At 45.6% G+C, this 18,717-nt stretch overlaps 2 protein-coding genes across 5 annotated transcripts; both read right to left on the bottom strand.

The window, feature by feature from the left end:
• Window positions 1-14,051: 14,051 nt before the first annotated feature.
• On the bottom strand, window positions 14,052-17,410 carry ID4 (inhibitor of DNA binding 4). 4 transcript variants are annotated; one of them, XM_062618017.1, is made up of 3 exons: window positions 16,776-17,410; window positions 15,995-16,053; window positions 14,052-15,540 (listed from the first exon to the last, which is right to left on the bottom strand). In XM_062618017.1, the coding sequence occupies exons 1-2, from the start codon at window positions 17,172-17,174 to the stop codon at window positions 16,009-16,011; spliced, it is 444 nt and encodes a 147-aa protein (XP_062474001.1). In that variant the 5' UTR covers window positions 17,175-17,410; the 3' UTR covers window positions 14,052-15,540; window positions 15,995-16,008. The 4 variants fall into 4 exon arrangements, with proteins under 4 accessions (XP_062474001.1, XP_062474003.1, XP_062474002.1 ...); XM_062618019.1 differs by having other exon boundaries at window positions 16,769-17,409; XM_062618018.1 differs by having other exon boundaries at window positions 14,052-15,280; window positions 16,769-17,409.
• A 119-nt stretch (window positions 17,411-17,529) lies between these two features.
• LOC134163291 (RNA-binding motif protein, X chromosome-like) lies at window positions 17,530-18,465 on the bottom strand. The gene is made up of 2 exons (XM_062618015.1): window positions 18,150-18,465; window positions 17,530-17,974 (listed from the first exon to the last, which is right to left on the bottom strand). Exons 1-2 carry the CDS (start codon window positions 18,168-18,170, stop codon window positions 17,555-17,557), a joined length of 441 nt encoding a protein of 146 aa, XP_062473999.1. The 5' UTR covers window positions 18,171-18,465; the 3' UTR covers window positions 17,530-17,554.
• Between the last annotated feature and the right edge of the window lie 252 nt (window positions 18,466-18,717).

The raw sequence follows: 18,717 nt of genomic DNA, 5'->3' as shown, positions 1-18,717 counted from the left end.
TTATTCCTTGATTTGCAAAACTTCAGTGTAATGTTTTGGCCAGCATGTAGAAAGTGTCTGCTGTCATACATTTCAACATGCAACCCTGCACTGAAAGGCTCATCATACTGTTACTTTATCAAATCGTTTTGCTCTGTGTGGCCACATGCAGACAGTGAAGGTAACAGAGCCAGGGAACATCCCCAGGTGATGGAGCTCAATTTTCTGCATTGTTAAATTGTTAGAGTGGTCCCTGGCATGGTTTTGGTTTGGGTCAAGTACAGTTCTCCCCAGCCATCCCTGGACACAGCTCAGATGTTAACACTGGCCAGGGACTATTCCCAACAGGCATTTTGGGAGGAAGGAGGATTTGGAGAATGGATGTGGGCCGTTTTGTGCCAGCTGGCCTCCAGATCAAAGCATATTTAACCTTCTACTGCCAGTAGTCCCCAGAGGTTCGCAAGGAGTGAATCTGAGGGAAGGTGTCTAACAGGACTAACTAGGGATGACATGGACACCAGCCTGGATTGCTGACTTCTTCATTGCAGAGGCTGTCTCATTTCCAACTTGTATTCAATATGGACTAAGAAACAAGAAGAGATTCTTTCTTCCCCCAGTGATCATAAAGTAAAGAAAATTGGTTTAGCTGTTGCTTGGATTTGATTGCCTGATATTTTTTTTTTTCAGAAAAAAGAATAATAGGTGATCAAATTTTAAAAAATCTTTCTATGTATTTCTGATAAATGCTATCATTTCTTCAACAGTGTTATGCTGTTGTGGGATTAAACATTGTCAACTTTCACACCTGAGAAATTTTTTGTTTGATTTCAGTATTAAAGAAAATGCTGAAATAAAACAAATGATACTTCTGAGCAACGTTATGCTTCTTTTGTTGTTGGTGGTGATAGGTTTTGTTTCTTTAATAGGTACAGACCTAGAGATTCAAAGTAGAGAGTTTTGTCCTGCAATCAGGTTGGTGCCTATGAGAATCTCATGAACAGGGTTGTGTTCATTTCTCCAGCAACATTAAATCAAATCAAAATACTTTTTATCTGAAATGATGCTAACAGGAATATTTTATGGGAGAGAAATGAGACAGATAAAAAGCAGAAAACAGATAATTACACAGACATTCATTTATTCCTTGACTGTAGGCAAAGTTCACCTGGATTAAAGGCTAGATTTTGACTCTTTGAAATCCAAAGGTTAAAAGCAAAGTTTATCGGGTTGACTACTTCCCACATCTCAGGAAGAGTTTCATCAAGTTTTCCTGTGTGCTTTCTTCCATGCAGAAGAGAGGACAGCATTATCCTTGAGGCCCAGGACACCATCAGCCCTCCCGTGAAACACAGGCATTGATTTAAATCCCCGCAAACTTGACTGCAGGAGAGACATTTTGAGCCCTGTGGCGAAGTGAACCTTGCAGTACCTGAACCAGACAAGCTTCTACTTATGATTATGTTGCAAATAACACTAATTGATAATAACATTTGTTGCTGTGGTTTTTACAAATACATACATGATGTCCTTAACCATTTTTTTTTTTTTTAGTTACACTTATGTTTATAGATATACCCTGATTCACAGAAGAGTTAAGTTTCTGTGGATGTGAAAATCAGAGCTGCAGGCTTCAATATATTGGCAAATTGGCTGCCAATATGGAAACAAGATGTGAAAGCAGTATTTCATGGCCTCTGCCTCACCACATCTTTGTTCAAGTAAGAGATCAGGAAACCAAATCGATAGGCTGAATGCCGTAAGATTGAATAGCTGGCTGCAGAGGCAGCACACGAGAAGATGTACCTCTTGTAGTTAATGCCTTGTGAAAATCACACAGGCCCCCACAGGGGGCTCTGACTTACAACGTTATTTAGTCCCCAAAAGAAAAGATTACCTTTCACAGCTTTTAAACATCTAGGAAAAAAGAAAGAAACTGCATATCTAGTGGTAGAGAGTTAGTAAGCCTAGCTTTAAGCTTATTTACTAACACACAAGTACTCAGTGTGTGTTTATATCCAGGATTGTGTGCTGGACTTTCACAAACTGGGACCTCAACCCTTATGCATATATGTTCTTATATATATATATATATATATATATATATATGTGTGTGTGTGTGTGTGTGTGTGTGCGCACATATATGAGTATTGATAGATGTGTACACATACACTATACATGTATAGGAATTGAGAACTTCAAAAAGGAGAAGAATGTTCGGGAAATTCAGAGAAGGAAACCCCTGTTTATTTGACATTGGAAGCAAAACCAGCACTTGAATAGCCATTCACACACCGTTGTCAAAGTAAGCTCTAGGTGGATACTCAGACCCACAGGTTCTCTGTAGTTGCTGAATTCCTCCCAGTGTTGTCTTTATCAAAGAGGTAAATGTACATTTGAAAAAATTGCTTTGATGTTCAAGACATCACAGAACAGCAGCTCCATTCATTGCAGAGAGAGTCCATTATTTAAGTCTCTCAGGCAACTGTGCAGATTCCCCATAAAGGAAAAAATAATGGGATGGTGGAAATAAACCCCCAACAGCATGTATTCTGCTGGCTTCTGGAGTCTTTCCCTCCAGTTTTTTTGTCTTGTTTCTGTGAAATGATATTAGGCCTGGGATCACGCGGCAACAGTCTCCAATGGGCAATACCTGTATTCTTGCCAGACTCCTCTGTCCTTGGTTGTAAGGGTGAAAGTAGGCGTTGGTGAGAGGGACTGAAGGCTTGTCCTTTTTTTGCCTTTCGTCCTTGAGACTTCCCCTTGGCCCACCTTAGCTTTTCCTCCAGCACATCTCAGGGCTGGCAAGGTGGGCCACTTGCTGCATACCAAAGGGATAGGGCATTTCTGGCACCAGGGCACTGTGGGCTGAGCAGGGCTCATCCCTGGGGCAAGATCCCCCATGGAGGTGCTCATGTACAGGAATGGGAAAGGCAGGCAGGAGCTGGGGGCAGAAGGAAAGGGGAAACGGAACCCTGTCACCCCTACAGCAGCAGGACTGCCTGCAGAGCGGCCAGGTGACATGCCATCCAGGCACTTTCCTGTGACAGTTTCCCCACCTCTCATCTGTACTGTTGTAAGCCATGCCAATGCATAGAAAGGGTCTGTGAAATTAATTATACTGTGAGTGCTTGGTAACCAAATGAATTGTAAATTGTACATTATTAAAACAGCGTCAGAGCACCGACTGATCTATTATTCTTTAGGGAAATGTATGAAGATAAGAGCTTTAGGGTCTTTCCAGCCACCACACAGCTAGCTTTGTAAGAAAAAATGTGGCAATATTTTGTTACTGTCTGAGTTGCAACTGACACAATACCGTATTGTTTATTTTTATTACTTTGTCTCTAATATATATGAGATAGTATACAGTGACATACACATGCCCAGTTCCGCTTCTGTTTATCCTGTTTCAGATGGTATTTGGGATTAATCGCCTTCAGTTTTGTGTCAAAAAATAAACCTGTGGGTGCAGAAAAAATGAGATAAACATTAAGCAGCATGCCCTTTTGCACAAATCAGGTAACTAACAAGATGCACAGCTATTGTTAGCCCAACCATTTTGCCTGCTTGCTGCCTACCTGTCTTTTAGCATCTGAGAACTGTAAGAGGGCTTGGTGGGGAGCTGTATGTTCAGAAAAAAGTGTTAATTAATAACAGGGAAGAAAGAAAACATGATTATATGTGTGCATGCATGTTTTTCTCCCTTTTTTTCCACAATGCATACCTCCCCACCCCCCTTCACAGTGCCTGATATCCAGAAAATCTGGTTCTCATGTGTACACTGTCTTCTTCTAGGAGTCCTTTCTCCTAGGCACACTAGTTTTCTGTATGACTTCCTGTGGGCTGTCCCCCTTGCACATGATGTCATGGTCCTTTCACACCTTGCTCCAGCAGAAAGAGGTGTTAAACAGGGGTTTGTAAGGGAGAGAGGGAGAGTAGTTTTTTTTAATGCCCTTATTGAAGAAATAGAGGTGGTAGCTACTCCAGCACAGCTTTTCTCACAGGGTTTCCTTTATATTCCCTCCTTGAAGGAAGGTGCATGAGAGTATGCCCTATCAATGCAGCTGGTTGCCAGTGAAGAGGAGAAGCAGCTGCAGAAACATCCTCATCCCTCTAGCTGGAGACACATCTCCTGTCTAAGTGGCTCAAGTCAGGGACATGTTGGTTTCTACAGCCACCACATCAGTGGTCCTGTACCAGTGGCCAGCTTTTTGGGTGATTATATAGTCAAGTAGTCCTATGTGTCTCTTTTCTGGTGCAGAGGACCAATGGCAGCCAGTTTCATCTTCCTTCCTTCAGATAAAGTCTATCAGAAAAGAAGTTTTCATCCGACTGCAAGACCTAGGTGGGCATTCAGCAAATCTCACAGCTCAAATAGTCAAAGAAACTACTGCAATTCCAGTGAAGACTCATTTAAAGTAGTCCAAAGAATGTCAGGACTTGGTCTCCCCTCTATCCCAGCACTGGAGACAATGAAATTTCCATAGCTAAGTTAGGGCATCTTTGCATGTTTTCCAATTTTTCAAATAAAGAGGAGAATTTATATTTCAGAGAATTTTCATTCTTCGCAACAACTCTCCTAACTCTATTTAAGAGTATAAAATATGGTGCTGCCTTTCTCGTCATTTATCAGCACCGCAGGAGTCACTGGCATCTTTCGGGATGCCTTGCCTCCCGCTCCCCGGGCAGCCCTCTGCCAGCAGCTGCACTGCCTCCTGAAATTCAAGAGAGGGCAGCATTTTACTTAGGCTGCTTGAAAGGAAGGGGACGACTCCCAAGCGTGTAGAAGAATGTCAGCAAGTGTGAATCACCAGCCACAGAATATACGCATCACATTATGAAAAATTACATTTAAAGGAAGAAATGCTATGTTCCTCGGACTTTATATTTACAAAAAAAAAAAACCACCAAAAACACCAGGCTTTTAATTTGTCAACGATATTAATGAATACATCTCACCCATGTTCAAGGAATCCTCTGCGTAGCCATACATGCAGCTGTAATGCTGCCTCTGCAGCACACCGCAATGACTTTGTCACCAAGTTAGCACCACGATAGCTAACTAATAATAGACCGATGCATCTCGGATAAATACCATATATGAATGAAGTGTTAAATTGTGTCTGCGGCTTGATTACTTAAGTATCTCCTTAAAAACTGGCAAAGCCCATCCAAAGAAAAGAGGAAATTTTGTGACTTGACCCCAGAATGTGTCTCCTAGTGCAAAATAATCAAGCATGCAAAGAGAGATTGAAGTGCTTGTTTCAGTCCAGAAACCTGGACCCTTCTGATCAAGAGTACGCTCCTTTCAGCTGACCACAGATTACCTTCTGATTGTGAAAAGTATTTGCTCTACTTGAACAGCAGCATAGCTTTGACTTACACAAGGAAATTCTAAGGAACAAGATATATTTGAAGTACATGCTGGATCGTAAAACAATTAGCAGGCACCCAACCGTAATACAACACTCTTTAGTTTACCCCCTGCTCAACATTTGGTGCAATGTTACCCTCCTGAAATAACTGTACTGTCAGCGCTGTCTCTGGCACATTCAGCCAGGCTGCCTGAATCACTGAAGAACCCAGGACAGGGCAAATAAATACTCATTTTTCCTTCTCTGCCTCTAACAAATAACAGATGTTGCAGTATTGAAGAAGCACACCTGATGTGACTAACAAGGGATTTCTAAAATATTTGCCCTAAGATGACAGCCACCCTGCTATTAAGCATCTACTTAATGAAATCTGTACGCAGGGAAATGTTGCAGCAACTCTGCTGAAGAGGGAACAATCTGCTTGAAATAAAGGTTTCTTCTCTGATCTCAGATAAAAACACATTACCAGAAGGATGCAGAGCCAAGCTTGAGGATACCTGCTTCCTACCCACCTTAAATACCTGCTAAAAAATCCCCGAAGGAGCCTATCAAATACAGGATGTGGTGCTGCTGTCCCCACAGCTGCTCACTCTGCTTTCCCTTGGGTGGATGCCCCTGCCATGGGACAGTCCCCACAGCCCCGGGATGTGCCAGCTGAACCCTTTTGCATCAGCTGTTGGGAATCTGGCACGGCATCTCTGAGCAAACCTGCCAGGAAGCAGGGTTAGCCCTTCACAAATAAACCCTGCCTGATCTGAGTAACGCAAATGGACGCCTGGAAGATTAATTCATCCCCTGTAATAATACAACTACTGTTTGCACAAACCAGTGGCATGCAATAGTTTCTTATCAAAATGCTCAGGATATACATTAAGATCTCACTAAACAAAGTAGGGCTTAGGGACAGGAGAGAATGCAAAATTTCCTTGCTTATAATTCGCCACTCTTTCATCAGATTTGATATAAAGCTATGAGGAGCATTGTAAATGGACCAATGAGTTGTCTAATCGTCTAGAACACCCTCACGTAATTTATATCACCTCTTAGTTTCTGTTTTGTAACATCCAGAGCTGTCTTCAGTGAATCATAGTGTATACCTCTACTCTGAGAGAATATCACGGTATGGTTTGTCCTTCAGTTTTCCAGTTTCCCACAATGGAAACACGCAAATTTCAGCAAGGTATGCACCTACTGCATTAATCCTTTCTCATGTGATTCCAGTCAGCCCTTTAAAAGTAGAATCCAAAAGATTACTTTTACTGTTCCCATTCTCCATTGTGGCATACAGTTTTCCTGCTGAAAGGATATCCATCTAACTCTATACACACATAGATGAATATACATTCGAACCACAGATACATATCAATATAACACACATCACAGACTGGAAATACATTATTAAAATTAACTGCATTACAGAGAATAGACGTACAGACAAAACTGCTGAGGTACTCGACTCTCCCTATTCCACGGTGCCTTACCACTCGCCACAAACCTGCCATCCCTTTGTAATGCAGTCCTGAGATACTTAATCTGCTTTCTCTCTTCCATCGATGTAAATCAGCAGCAAAGCTGTCTGTGGAGGAGCGGAGTCTGGGGGATAATTGTGGCCTGGTGGGTTATCTATCTGTAGCTGCGTGCACAGTGGGTCTGCTCACTGAATTTTTAGTGTGTGCATTTTCTCAGGCTCTTTTCCAACAGGGAGTTAGAAAACGAGAAACAACAAAACTGGTTTAATGCACCAGGTAAATCAGACCAGCTCATTGTGAAACCTATCACCGTGCATGATTGTTATGGTAATAAACGCGGGTGAGCTCTGGTTATTACATGCACAGCCCTGTACTAACTGCTCCCTACCGCTCGCCTGTTCTCTCACTTTAGCAACACCCCACACACCTGTTCAAATAATATTACTATTACCTTGTGTTGACACCACATCCACCCTTTCCTTTCATATAACAAGAGCTCCTGGTGAACTGTAAATGGAAAGCTTGCGGTAGCAGAAGCCGATTGTTTACCTGTCTCCAGTTTGTTGCCACAGATACTTGGTCGGGAGAAGGGAACAAAGATCAGTTTGACATCCTTGTTAAGCAGGATTTGCCCCCCACCTTACCCACAAAAGGTTATGAGTTGCTATTCAAGCCCGAGTTCCGCAGGTGTGTCATCGCACCTGTCTGAAAGAAAACAAAATACAGTTTGTTTCAATGTGGCTATTGCCCCAGCAAAATAAAGAAGACCTTGCCCTGCAACACAGATACAAGCATTTGTTCTGATATTTCAATGAATCCATGCAAACACAGACTGACATCTCAGTTTATATTTAGCATTCAAGCCAAACACGATGCAAGCACCCTCAGCAATCCATGGTGGTGAGCATCTGACCCTGCTGTGTTCACGAAACTCATGGCCAAACTCATGGCAAAACTCAATGCAAAACCTATCTTGTGACAAAAAAGAGGATTCTGTAACTCCACGTGTTTATGCCAAGCCCTGATCCCAAACCCACTGAGATGAATGGGAGACAGAGTCCAAAGCTAAGCTAGGGACAGGCTTGGCCTTACGATTTATTTCCTCCACCGTTTATCCCTGCCAGAGCTGCTGCTGCTATTGAGTTGCATGTAACTCTTAGCATAGAGTTGTTGTGGTTTTTGAATAAGGGAAAGTTAAATCTGTGAGCCCTGGTGCAGCTCTGCTTGGTTGAAGGCTGCACCCAACTTCTTATGCCAATGACAGAAATGTAGGTGTGGAGTAAATTGGTAAAAAATGGTAAATCTAGCTCCCAGCTGAGGTATAACGGGATTTTGTCCATGCAGTGTGTAGCATTGCAGAGCCCTAAATGTACCCATTCATTCATGTGAATTTGCCATTTGACATCTGCTGAAGGTGATGGAAAGACTTCAGTGGGCAGTTGATCAAAAGCTGATTCACTGGAGTTTCCAATGCTTTAGGTAGAAGCATTTTTCACCAAAAAGGGCTAACAAGAACAATCTGCCTGTTTTCCAGCTAAAGCAGTGCTCTACTTCTATAGCTTTCTATTCTTATATATTTCTATTACTTTATATTCTTATGAGAAGCTTTATCCATAGCTTCCTCTATTATGGTTTAAAGAACGTTGTTTGTAATCAGCTGTAAGGTGTCCCTGCATTTAGAATAGGAAGTGTGGTAGATGCACAGCACCAGCTGGTTTGGAAAGAGTTTGCATACGGGGCTGCAACTTACGTAGGGAAACGTCCTTGAGGCAAGGAGCATATTTTATTTATTGTTTTATTTATTGCATATGTCAAGTAAATGGAATCCCAAATTACGAAGATGCAAAACACAGTGTGGGTATTTATCAGCACCGAATGTTTTTATGTGCTCCAAAACAACCTGGGGTTTCCTTCCTGACTGTGAGCAGCTTGCTGGTTTTGAAGACCTAGCACCTTTGGAACTGAAGGGACATGCTGAATTTTAAGCACTTGGAAAGAGAATTAATTGCATGGACAGCAACACTTGTTTTTTTTTGTATGCTCATCAATAGCAAATGATGAAGCCTCTGGGGAATATTAACACAAGTAAACTAAACACAGGAGTGGGACTGTTTAAACAAGGTGTGACAAAAGCCTTCATACTACAAGCAAATTATTTTGATAGCAATATTTTTATGTTTCCACCTCTATTGTTGCAGATGTCTGCATTTAAATAGGAACTTTATCTGTCTCGTCCCAGGTTCTCCTCCTTCATTAGTCTGTGCTGAGGTCACAGGCCCTCTTATATCATGGATTATTCCTTGCAAAGGTCTGGGAGCTCACCGCATTCCCCTTGCAGCTTTCTACAGAGGTTGGGATGTAGCTTCTGCCTGCTCCCCCATGCTTTGGGAACAGAAAAGGATTTGCCCTGGCTAATAGCAAATTAGCTATTAACCTGTGAGCATGCCTTCACTTCCAGGTGCCCTGCATCTCCCCCCACCCTCTCCTGGCTGTGCTCGCTGCTCAGCATGGAAGCCCCAGAGCTGCACCCCCAGAAAAACCCAAACCCTGAAAAGGCCCTCCTGGCACTTGAAGTCCTGGGGCAGCTCACAGGCCAGGACTGGTGTGTTAGCTCCGACTCACCTGGTGAGCCTGTCCAGCAGGCAGACCATGAAACTGCTTCCTCATTAAAAAAGCTGGAGAAGGCAATGTCATTTTGCACTGTTGCTCCCCCACTGCTGTGGTGCTCCTGCAGTCACTGGACAGACATAGCAGAAGTCAAAGGGAAACACGTGGGCCGTGGCACCCTGTCATCCTGCCCCTATGAGGCCAGGCACTGCTGCCCTCCCAAACCCTGCTGAGGATTCACTACATGCACTCATACATGCATTAATTACATGCAGCCCATACACATAACCTGTTCCTGGCCCTGCGTGTTTCCAGGGCTGGTGGAGAAGGTAGCAAGGAGCAGAGGAAAGAGTTTTAAAAACCTGATCCAAAATGGATGTATGTTACAGTTTCTTTCATTTGAACTATTCTTTCCTGTTTCCACATTCTCTCAGGGATCTTTCCAGCCTGCTGAAAAGGCTGAGCAATATTAATTTTGAAATATTCTAACAGGCTGGGCAATATTAATTTTGAAATATTCTAAACAAGATATAGATATGTTAGACTGCTACAAATATAGACATTGGCATCTCTGAATGAAGAGATAGCCTGATGAATAAAGAATACATATTAAAAAATGTCTGAATAGCAACTTACAGGATAAACTGTAACAGCTTCAAAGGAGCCATTGATCTATGGAGTACATAATATGCATGTTAAAAATCGTTGGAATATTTATTTACATGACACAAGGCTCAGAAGAAGCCATTATGGTCCTTAAGTAAATTATACATGTTGTGCAAATTGTCGAAGTGCTTCTTTCACCAGAAATGAGTGTATCCTGTCAGTTGATAAACACATTATCTTTGTGGGGGAAAAGGCAAAAAAAAAAAAAAAGGAAAAAAGGAAAGCAAATCCAAGGCTAAATGAAGGTTAAAACAGAAAAGGAAAACTAAAAAAGGGTGGGAGAGAAAATATAAACCAACCCTTGTGCCATGTCAAAGCGTGTTCCATGCCCATCAAAGGAAGAAAAGTCTGAGCTGCTCATGCAGCCCCATGTCCCACTCAGTACTGCCATTGCGCTTCATGTGCTGCACGCCCAGGGCTCTAGCAGAGGGGCTGCTCGTGTCTCTGTGTGCCAAAGTCTTGGTCGCTTCTCCCTACAGGCCAAGAAATAACAAATGGGGAGTAATTTGTTCCAGCCGCCGCTGTGTCCTCTACTTTGAAATAAGCTGCTCTGCTTTCCCCACCCATGTCCCTCTGAGCCTGGTGTGGGACAGCTGGTACTGCAGCCCACTGGCACTGGTTTTACCATGGTGTACAGGGAGATGATTTTTATGGCTATTCTTACAGGTCCTCAACTGCCTCAGCACAGACAAGCATTTAGTTGCAAATGGCCTTGCCTCCCCTGTCATACCTTTAAGAGGGGTAAAATCGGGGTGGGGGTAGAACATTGCTTTTGCACAGTCATCATGTGCCTGTCAGCTGGGCTCATCTCTCACCATCATCTGTTGAATGCTGACCACAGCATTCAGCAGGGTTTGCACTGCTCCTTCCCCAGTGCTCTGTAGGTGACAGCTCTTTTCTGGCTGATGCTTTGCTGAAGAGAAGGAATGCCAACTTAGAAAACCCCACCTCAAGTCCATGTTGCAGATCACACCGCAGCCTACGCTATAGCCTGGACCCTACAAATGTTTTTTTTCCAAGCCATGAAGGGAAAAAGGGTTTTTGTCAAGAAGGCATAGCCAGGATTTGGTGGCTGAGAGACCAGCCCTACCCCACTCAACAGCGGTCCGGCAGCCGAGCTCCTGAGTGCTGCACAGCCCTGGGGTGCTCGGTCCCCATCTGAGCTCAGGTGTGCTCCCAAGGCCTGCCTCGGGCATTTGGGAAAGCAGGCTCTCCTTGTAGGCACAGCGTTCAAGTCCTCTGACACAGAAATAAGAGTAAAGGATGGATTTTCTAATGCGAGAGAGCAAGCAGTTGTACGGGTGGAATATATTTAGCCTGTGTTTTCAGATCACATGTCCTGGGACTGGAGCACAAAACATTTTCAGTACTGTTTTGGAAGCACGCTATTCAGTATTGCAAGCCTTACTATTGGAGAAGCCAGTAAATTGCGTTGCATCTAAAACAATTACTTGAATTGCTTGCACCGTGGTTTCTTCTTTCAACTGCAAAGGTTTTACAAAAATGTGACTTCTACAGCTACAAAAGCACTGAAAGTACAAATAATTGTAAAGTGCTGCTCTGCATTTGCATAAACCTGTTTATCCTATACATGGTTTATTCATTAACTCTCAGAACAACCAGCAGGACAGCTATGGTATTCCCTCTGACCGCTTCGTTTGTGGCTGAAAATGCAACTGCTTAAAAGGAGCACTACATGCTTTAGAAAGTGAAAATAAATACCATTCCCATGTGAAACAGCAGGGGAAATGTAACTATCACTGCAAGAGCTGGCATTTGGCTTTTATATGGAATGAAAATCTCCTGTCATTTGGAAATTTCAGAGGGGACTCTCAGTGTCTTCAAGGGGTGGGACCTCTGCCCTGCAGCTCATCAAAATGGACACTCAGTGTTAGCAATATCCATCACTGTGCTCTGCAGATAGCATACAAGTTAGGGACGGAAAAGACCTAGGTCCCTCACCTATTCCTCCTTGAGAACATTTTCTAGTCCTTACAGTTCAGTGTCCCAAGCAACTGGTTCCTTGCAGCCTCTGCTAGCAATGTATTTCCCAATTGGCTCCTCCTTAGGAAGACTTCCTGATAATCACCCCAGCTTTCCCTGTGCTTTCTTTCTCATCCAAAACTTACCTCCAAAACTAGATGAAGTTAAACACATTAATGCATTTTGCCTATTTCATCTGCCTGCTTCTATGAAGATGAGTACGTGTTGCCACCAGTACATTACAGGTGGAAAACAGGGAGTTTGACAGCCGGTGACTTGCTCAAGGTCACAAAAGAGCCTCAGTAGCAGAGATGGGAACAGAATTTGGTATCCTAATTCCTAATCTGGCAGCCTCACCACAACTCTCATCACGCAATCAAAAAGCTCCTTTTAAGGAATGCTTTTGTGACTAAGAGAAAATCCAAGGCATTAGAAGAAAGAGACCTTTTAATTTGCCTTTGTTCAAACACATACGGCTTTTACTATATGGAGAACATGATTTAAAGAAGATATGGCATTAAAATATGATGAAAAATTCTCAAATCTTTGAAAAACAAAAATAAGTACAGCTGCATTTAGTACTGTACTGATTCCAGCCATTAGGATACCCCTTGCTTACAGTTTCATACACAGTGTAAGGAATAAATCAAGATCAGCATCTACTATGCTGCGATAAGAGCTTTTCTCAGTGTTACATATAGGCTTTGACATTTGTCAAGAATATTATATAACAAGAAAAAATTTCGAGGCTCTTTTTAGTAAAATTTCATCTTATAAAGGTCCTAACTTTTTGCACCGGAACAGTTTTTAAAAAAGCAAAGCCAAATCGCCAAGCCACTAAACTCAACAGGAGATTGCCCTGACCTGAAACAATCAGGTTTAGTCCACTCTCTTCGAAGAGTAGCTCAGTGATTTATCAACTCTCCTAGGATACATAAGCTTTGATATGCAGGAACTCTACAAGGTAGTTTCATATTTTAAGACACCACCTTTTGCTTGCTTCCTCTTCTGTGTAACAGAACTCTGTAATTTGGCAACAACGGTGTATGGAAACAAATGAGGACATGGAGAACTAATGTCACTGAAAAAGTGTATACAAAATAAGCTGAGCTATACAAGCTAAAGCAAGGAGGAAAGTATAAATATTAATAAGATAAACAAAGAAAGCAAATGCAAATTTAAACCATTCCTTAGGAAAAGGATGATTTTCTTTTTTTAAACACAATGTAAGAATTCCCAAACTGCAGTAAAAAATCCTATTCATAGCATTCTTGCCGTCACTGAATTAGCTGGAGACACAGGACGAGAAGTCCATGGACTCAAGAACATGCATTTTGTTCATTAAACTACTATTATTATAACATCCAAGCTGGGGAAATCATCGCAGAGTCCCACTCCCCACCCCTCAAGTCAGAGATCAGCCAGTGAAATGCCCCCGTCTTCAATGAATTTGCAATGACAGGAGGTTTATGTTTGCGAATGTGTTTACCTACTTTTTGATTTGATCGTTACACAATTATTTTGATTAAGAGAATGTTCATCTTGTTGACACTATCCCTGTAGTCAATAGCTAATGACCCCAGTAGTTAATTTCCTTATAAATATTTAACTTAATAGAAGTTGCCCCTTGGGCTACAGTACTTTTGACACTTGTATAATCTGAAACAAATCCTCTTTTTTAGTCAAACAGACCATGTTACACACACAGTTGGCTAGCTATTTACAAAGCACCCAATTAAATCCTGCTTAATTCTCCCACTCTGAAAATCTCATTTCACTGGTGTGCAGGCTACTGATCACACAGATGAACATCTTTCACCAAGCCTGGCTGGACATGAGTTTGCAGTCTGCAAGACTTGACTGTACAAAAGCCCATTGTAAAATTAACTTGCCCATCAAATGGTTATGTACAAAATATAAGTGGAGAGAGTGCAAATTCAGAGGATTGAAGAAATAAGCTGAAGAATCACAGTTAAAGACAGGTAAATCTAGTTTAATGTTCACATGTAGTTACACATCACAGAGATTAAACAGGATTTTAACTGTAACATAGCTGCAGTGAAATGTAAGTCATTTTGTACTAGAAAAATAATCTTGACGCAGTTATCAGATTTTTGGTCTACTTAAGTTCATTTTAAGGTGAATTTACATCACTGATCGTAACAACTTTGCCCATGTGCTTTTCTGCAGTTCGGTATTAATACTCTTTGGACGAAGGAAACGGCAACTGGTTTTGTTAATGGTTTGCCCTTTGGTTGCAAGCAGAGAACTGTTTTCACTTTTTAAGCAGTTAATAGGCTGTAGGAACGCAAGGTTGCGATAAAACCTCTTGGTGCTGAATGAAGTTCCAGAACAAATTTCTTGATCGGATGCAACAGCAGATTTTTTAAAGAAAAGCTGATTAAAGATCTAAAGCATCGCCCCCATAATGCAAAAACTAGATAGAATTTTTTCTATTCTCAGTAAAAACACTACATCTTACTGCTACTCCTATAGAATGCACAAAAAAACCCTGTGCCTAAATGACAAAAGTGTAGTCTCAAAAGGTATAATACACTTACAAACATTTCAAGTCTAGATTGAGGAAAACACGTTTGTATGGACTCCAAACAAGTTTATTTGCAATTAGACATCTCATGCAATCATGCAGGACCACTAGCTATAGCTGTTAACTTCTGAGTCTAAAGGACATCTGGGGACAAACAAAAAAAGAGGCCCTAAACATTCAAGATATTTCCATATTAGCAGCTCCATACTTGAGCTGTGGTTTTCTAAAGAGATATTCCCACAGATTTAAAAAAAACATACACACCTTTATAATATTTACAAAAAAATATTTAATTAAAAATATTTTATAATTACAGTAGTCTATTAAAGCATATACTTTTCTCACACTTATAGAACATCTCTATATATACACAGTATGAAATGTCACTCATTTATCTATACAATATGTAACATTCCTGCAGGGAGAAGAAAGTTCCCTGGGCCCCAAATAAAATCCATCTATTTTAAACAATAGATGTCAAATATCATCTACAAATGCTCTGGTAGATTAGTAAAGCTTCAAGATTCAGCTGCTCGGTCCCTTACGAGTTACAACGCTTCTAAAGTCTGGTTTAGGTTCGGGTCCTCTTATCCCGGGGCAGAGTCGCAACTTTTCCAGCTCGAGGCCGACAACCGCGGTCGCACGGCTCACATCTGGTTGGGAAACGAAGAGAAGAGACGGGCTGTGTGTCTGGGCGGGTGATGGGAACCGAGGCGTGTGTGTGTGTGTGTGGGGGGTGTTGCTACGGACGTGCAAAGGGGTGAAAAGGCTCTGCCGGGGCGAAGCATGGGAATTGCTCGGGAGGTTGGATGGCTTCTTCCTCCGGTGCGGCGGGGCCGGGCCGGGATTGGGGCTCCCCCCCCCCCCCCTCCCGCCCCCCGCGGTGCCTCTGCGCGGCGGCGCCGCCGCACACCTGTGGGAGAGGAATGAATAGAGGGGGTGTGTGAACCGCTCCGCTCCAGACCGACTGGCGCCACCAACAACACACAAGACATGCTTGATCAACAACCCAAAACAAACCAGGTCAAACAACAACCGCAGCTCCCAGGCTGGGCCAAGGCGGAGGGATGCGCAGCTGCGCGCCGCGCCAGAAGCTCTTTGGGGAAGAACAGAGCGGGGGGGGGTGGGGGGGGTGTTTGGAAAGGAAAAAAAAAACACAAAAAGGCAACGAAACAAAACCCGGTAATTAAAGAAAATAAAATAACCACTCCGTTAATTAAAAGCCCAAAGCGTCCTGCAAATATTTCTTGCGGGTTCATGTTCTTCCCCACCCCCCAACACCTTCGGCAGGCTTCCCATGGGGAAGCGGTGCGCGCTGCCTGGCACCCCCGCCCGCAGCCGCGGTCCCGCGCCCACCCGGCACTCACCTGGGGAGCGGCGGTCAGCGGCAGAGGATGCTGTCCCCCGGCTTGTTAACAGAGCCAGCCTGCGCAGCAAGGAGACACGGCATGTTAGAACGGGTGGGGGGAGAAAGGCACGGAGATTGCCCCCCCCCCCCCACTCTCCAGATCCCCCTTCCCCGCCCAGGGCACTGCCACATTCCCGCCGGGAAGCGCCGCTGGGAGCTCCCGGCTGCAGGAGGTGCCCAGCCGGGCACCAGCTCGGGAGCGCAGAGCGAAAGGGCCGTGGGGGAAGCACCGGCACATGGGGTGCCGAGGCACGCCGATCCCCACGCCGCTGGGCTGCCACAGGGGTCCCGCGGACTGGAGAGGCTCCCCGGTGTCCTCCCCCCACCTAAAAGCACGCTGCACCGAGGTCGTTGAATGTGCATGGCCCCCAAACGCGCTCACACTCGCTCCGCTCAGCGGAGGGCTGGGAAGCAGAGGAGCAGCGCGTCTGCTCCCGTGTGTGCAAACACTCTGATTACAGCGGCTCCCTCGAGAGGCTGTAATTACACGGTAAACACCGTGCGGGCGCCTGCCTGCACCGAGGGGATGCAGGCACCCGCCGCGCACCGCCGAGGCGATCCTGCGCCCACCCACCCCGTATATTTGGGGGCTGCGGCCGCTCGGCATAACCACTAGGCCGGCAGCGGCGAGGCATTACCGGGAGCTCCCACGGCGGCCGACGCTGCCCGTCGGGCCATTGCGCTGCCCTCCTCCCGCTCAGCATCCCGAACCGCGGGCTGGCGTGGCACGCACCTCTTACCGGGTCAGTGTTGAGGGCTGTCAGCGGGGTCCTTGGGGTGCCCACGGGACAGCTACCCGGGTGCAGGGCGGGTGGCTGCTGCTGCTGCCGAAGCAGCGCCGGGTGCGTCTCCAGAGCCAGCTGCAGGTCGAGGATGTAGTCGATGACGTGCTGCAGGATCTCCACTTTGCTGACCCTCTTGTTGGGCGGGATGGTGGGCACCAGCTTCCTCAACCGGCTGTAACAGTCATTCATATCGCACTGCAGGCACAGCGCCGCAGGCTCCTCGCCCGACGACGGGCTCCCCTTGCAGCCGCTGTGCTCGGCCAGGCACCGCAGGGCCGGGTGGCCCCCGCCGCCGCCCGTCACGCCGGGCTGAGCCTTGCGGCTGGGGTGTCGGACGGGACTCACAGCTTTCATGATGCCGCAGGGAGGGAGGAAGACCTCCCTCTCCACCACCGCTGCCGCCTCCTGCGACCTCGGACAGCCGCGCACGCACCGCCCGCAACGCGACGGGAGCGGGTCACGGACGCAGCCTTGCTGGCGCTGCCGGCGGCCCTTCCCGAGGATGCTACGAGAAGTGCTCGCAGGGCCGCTCGTCAACAGCCGCGCTGGCGAGAAAAGCGCTCCTCCCGCAGCCTCCGACCACAACGCCACAGCCGCCTCTGCCACCGCCGCTGCCCGCGCCGCCCCATATATATCGCGGGGTGCGGGCGGGGCGCGGCGGGCGGCGCCGCGGCGGGGCAAGGCGAGCGCGGCGCGGGGAACGGGGGGGCGCCGTGGTGCCGCGCCGCAGCCAATCAGAGCGCCGCATCTCCTCCTGGATCGCGGCGCCTGCCAATGGCGGAGCGGCCGGGGGGGCCGTGGCGCTGCTGGAGGGGGCGGGCGGCTGGCGCTGACCCCCGCGGGGAGGAGGCGGTGGCGGAGGAGGAAGAGGGGGGCGGTCCCCTGGAGGAAGGACTGAGGGAATGCGGTCGGGATCCACCGCCCGGCGGTTCTTGGCGCCGCCCCAGCGGTCCGGCGCGTAGCTCCGCAACCGGCGATGCTCCCAGCCGCCAGCCCGGAGGATGGCGGCTGCGTCCCCCCGCGGGAGGGGTGATATCTCCTCGGGTCGTGAAACGCGGTTTTATCTTCGGTGTCTGAAGACCCAGCCAGGCTTTCCACATATTTTGAGGGACTTCGGGATGCTGATTTAAGCGCAGGGAAAAACCCAAGCAAAACTTGAAGGGGGAGAGGAGAGGGGAAGAAGGAAGGAGGAGGGTTTAGGGACTTCAAGCAAAGCAATGCCTGGGAACATTAAATTAGAGCACATAACTATTAAAAATGCATGGAGATGGAGTATTTAAAATTCCTCCATGACATATAATATTAATCCGTTTTATGTAAAATTCATACCTGTAACTTAATTTGGTCCATTAATGCACCAGATCACGTATTAGTTGTTGTACCATGTTTTAAATATGATGCTGGAAATGTCCAAAGTTCTGTACTTTCAGGCAGAGCATTAAAATTAACAGACACTCCTGAGTCCTGCTTAAGTAATTTTGCAGTAGACTGTAACCTTTTAATTTAATAATGCAGTGTTCAAACTTTCTGTTAATTCCCGCTAAGGATTAAGATCCACTGCATATCTGAATGGGACACTGGTGTAAGAAACTCAGCACCCGATCCTACAGATGATGCAGCTCTTTGAGCTCTCTGTGAGTGAAGCAGGGCTGATTGCTTGGGCAAAGGACTGCAGGGAGGAGTAAAGGCTGCAGGATCTGCCCCTAAGTTCGTAAGTGAAACCCAGCAGAAGGGCAGAAATCCATAATGGTGATTAATGATTGCATGTCCCCACAATGCTTAGTCACCACGGGTGATATATAAAGGATACAGTGGGAAGCTGTCAAACCCAGAACTTGAATGAGCACTGAGACTGGATCATCTGAAGTGTATAACGAAGCATACTTTCATTCTCTCT

This window comes from Pezoporus occidentalis, unplaced genomic scaffold, assembly GCF_034315485.1.
Source record: "Pezoporus occidentalis ecotype Australia unplaced genomic scaffold, CSIRO_AGI_Poc_V1 ctg2, whole genome shotgun sequence".
Lineage (NCBI taxonomy): Eukaryota > Metazoa > Chordata > Aves > Psittaciformes > Psittacidae > Pezoporus > Pezoporus occidentalis.
Note: the sequence above shows the minus strand (reverse complement) of the source record. Positions and strands in the feature narration are given on the sequence as shown.

What these genes read in the sequence shown, in the direction of transcription:
- ID4 (XM_062618017.1), bottom strand. Translation starts at nt 17,174, where the DNA reads ATGAAAGCTGTGAGTCCCGTCCGACACCCCAGCCGCAAGGCTCAGCCC. An exon ending in CAGCCCTCAACACTGACCCG is followed by an intron (nt 16,054 to 16,775) that starts GTAAGAGGTGCG and finishes CTTGCTGCGCAG; the next exon opens with GCTGGCTCTGTTAACAAGCC.
- LOC134163291 (XM_062618015.1), bottom strand. Translation starts at nt 18,170, where the DNA reads ATGGACCAAATTAAGTTACAG. An exon ending in TGGACCAAATTAAGTTACAG is followed by an intron (nt 17,975 to 18,149) that starts GTATGAATTTTA and finishes TCCCCCTTCAAG; the next exon opens with TTTTGCTTGGGTTTTTCCCT.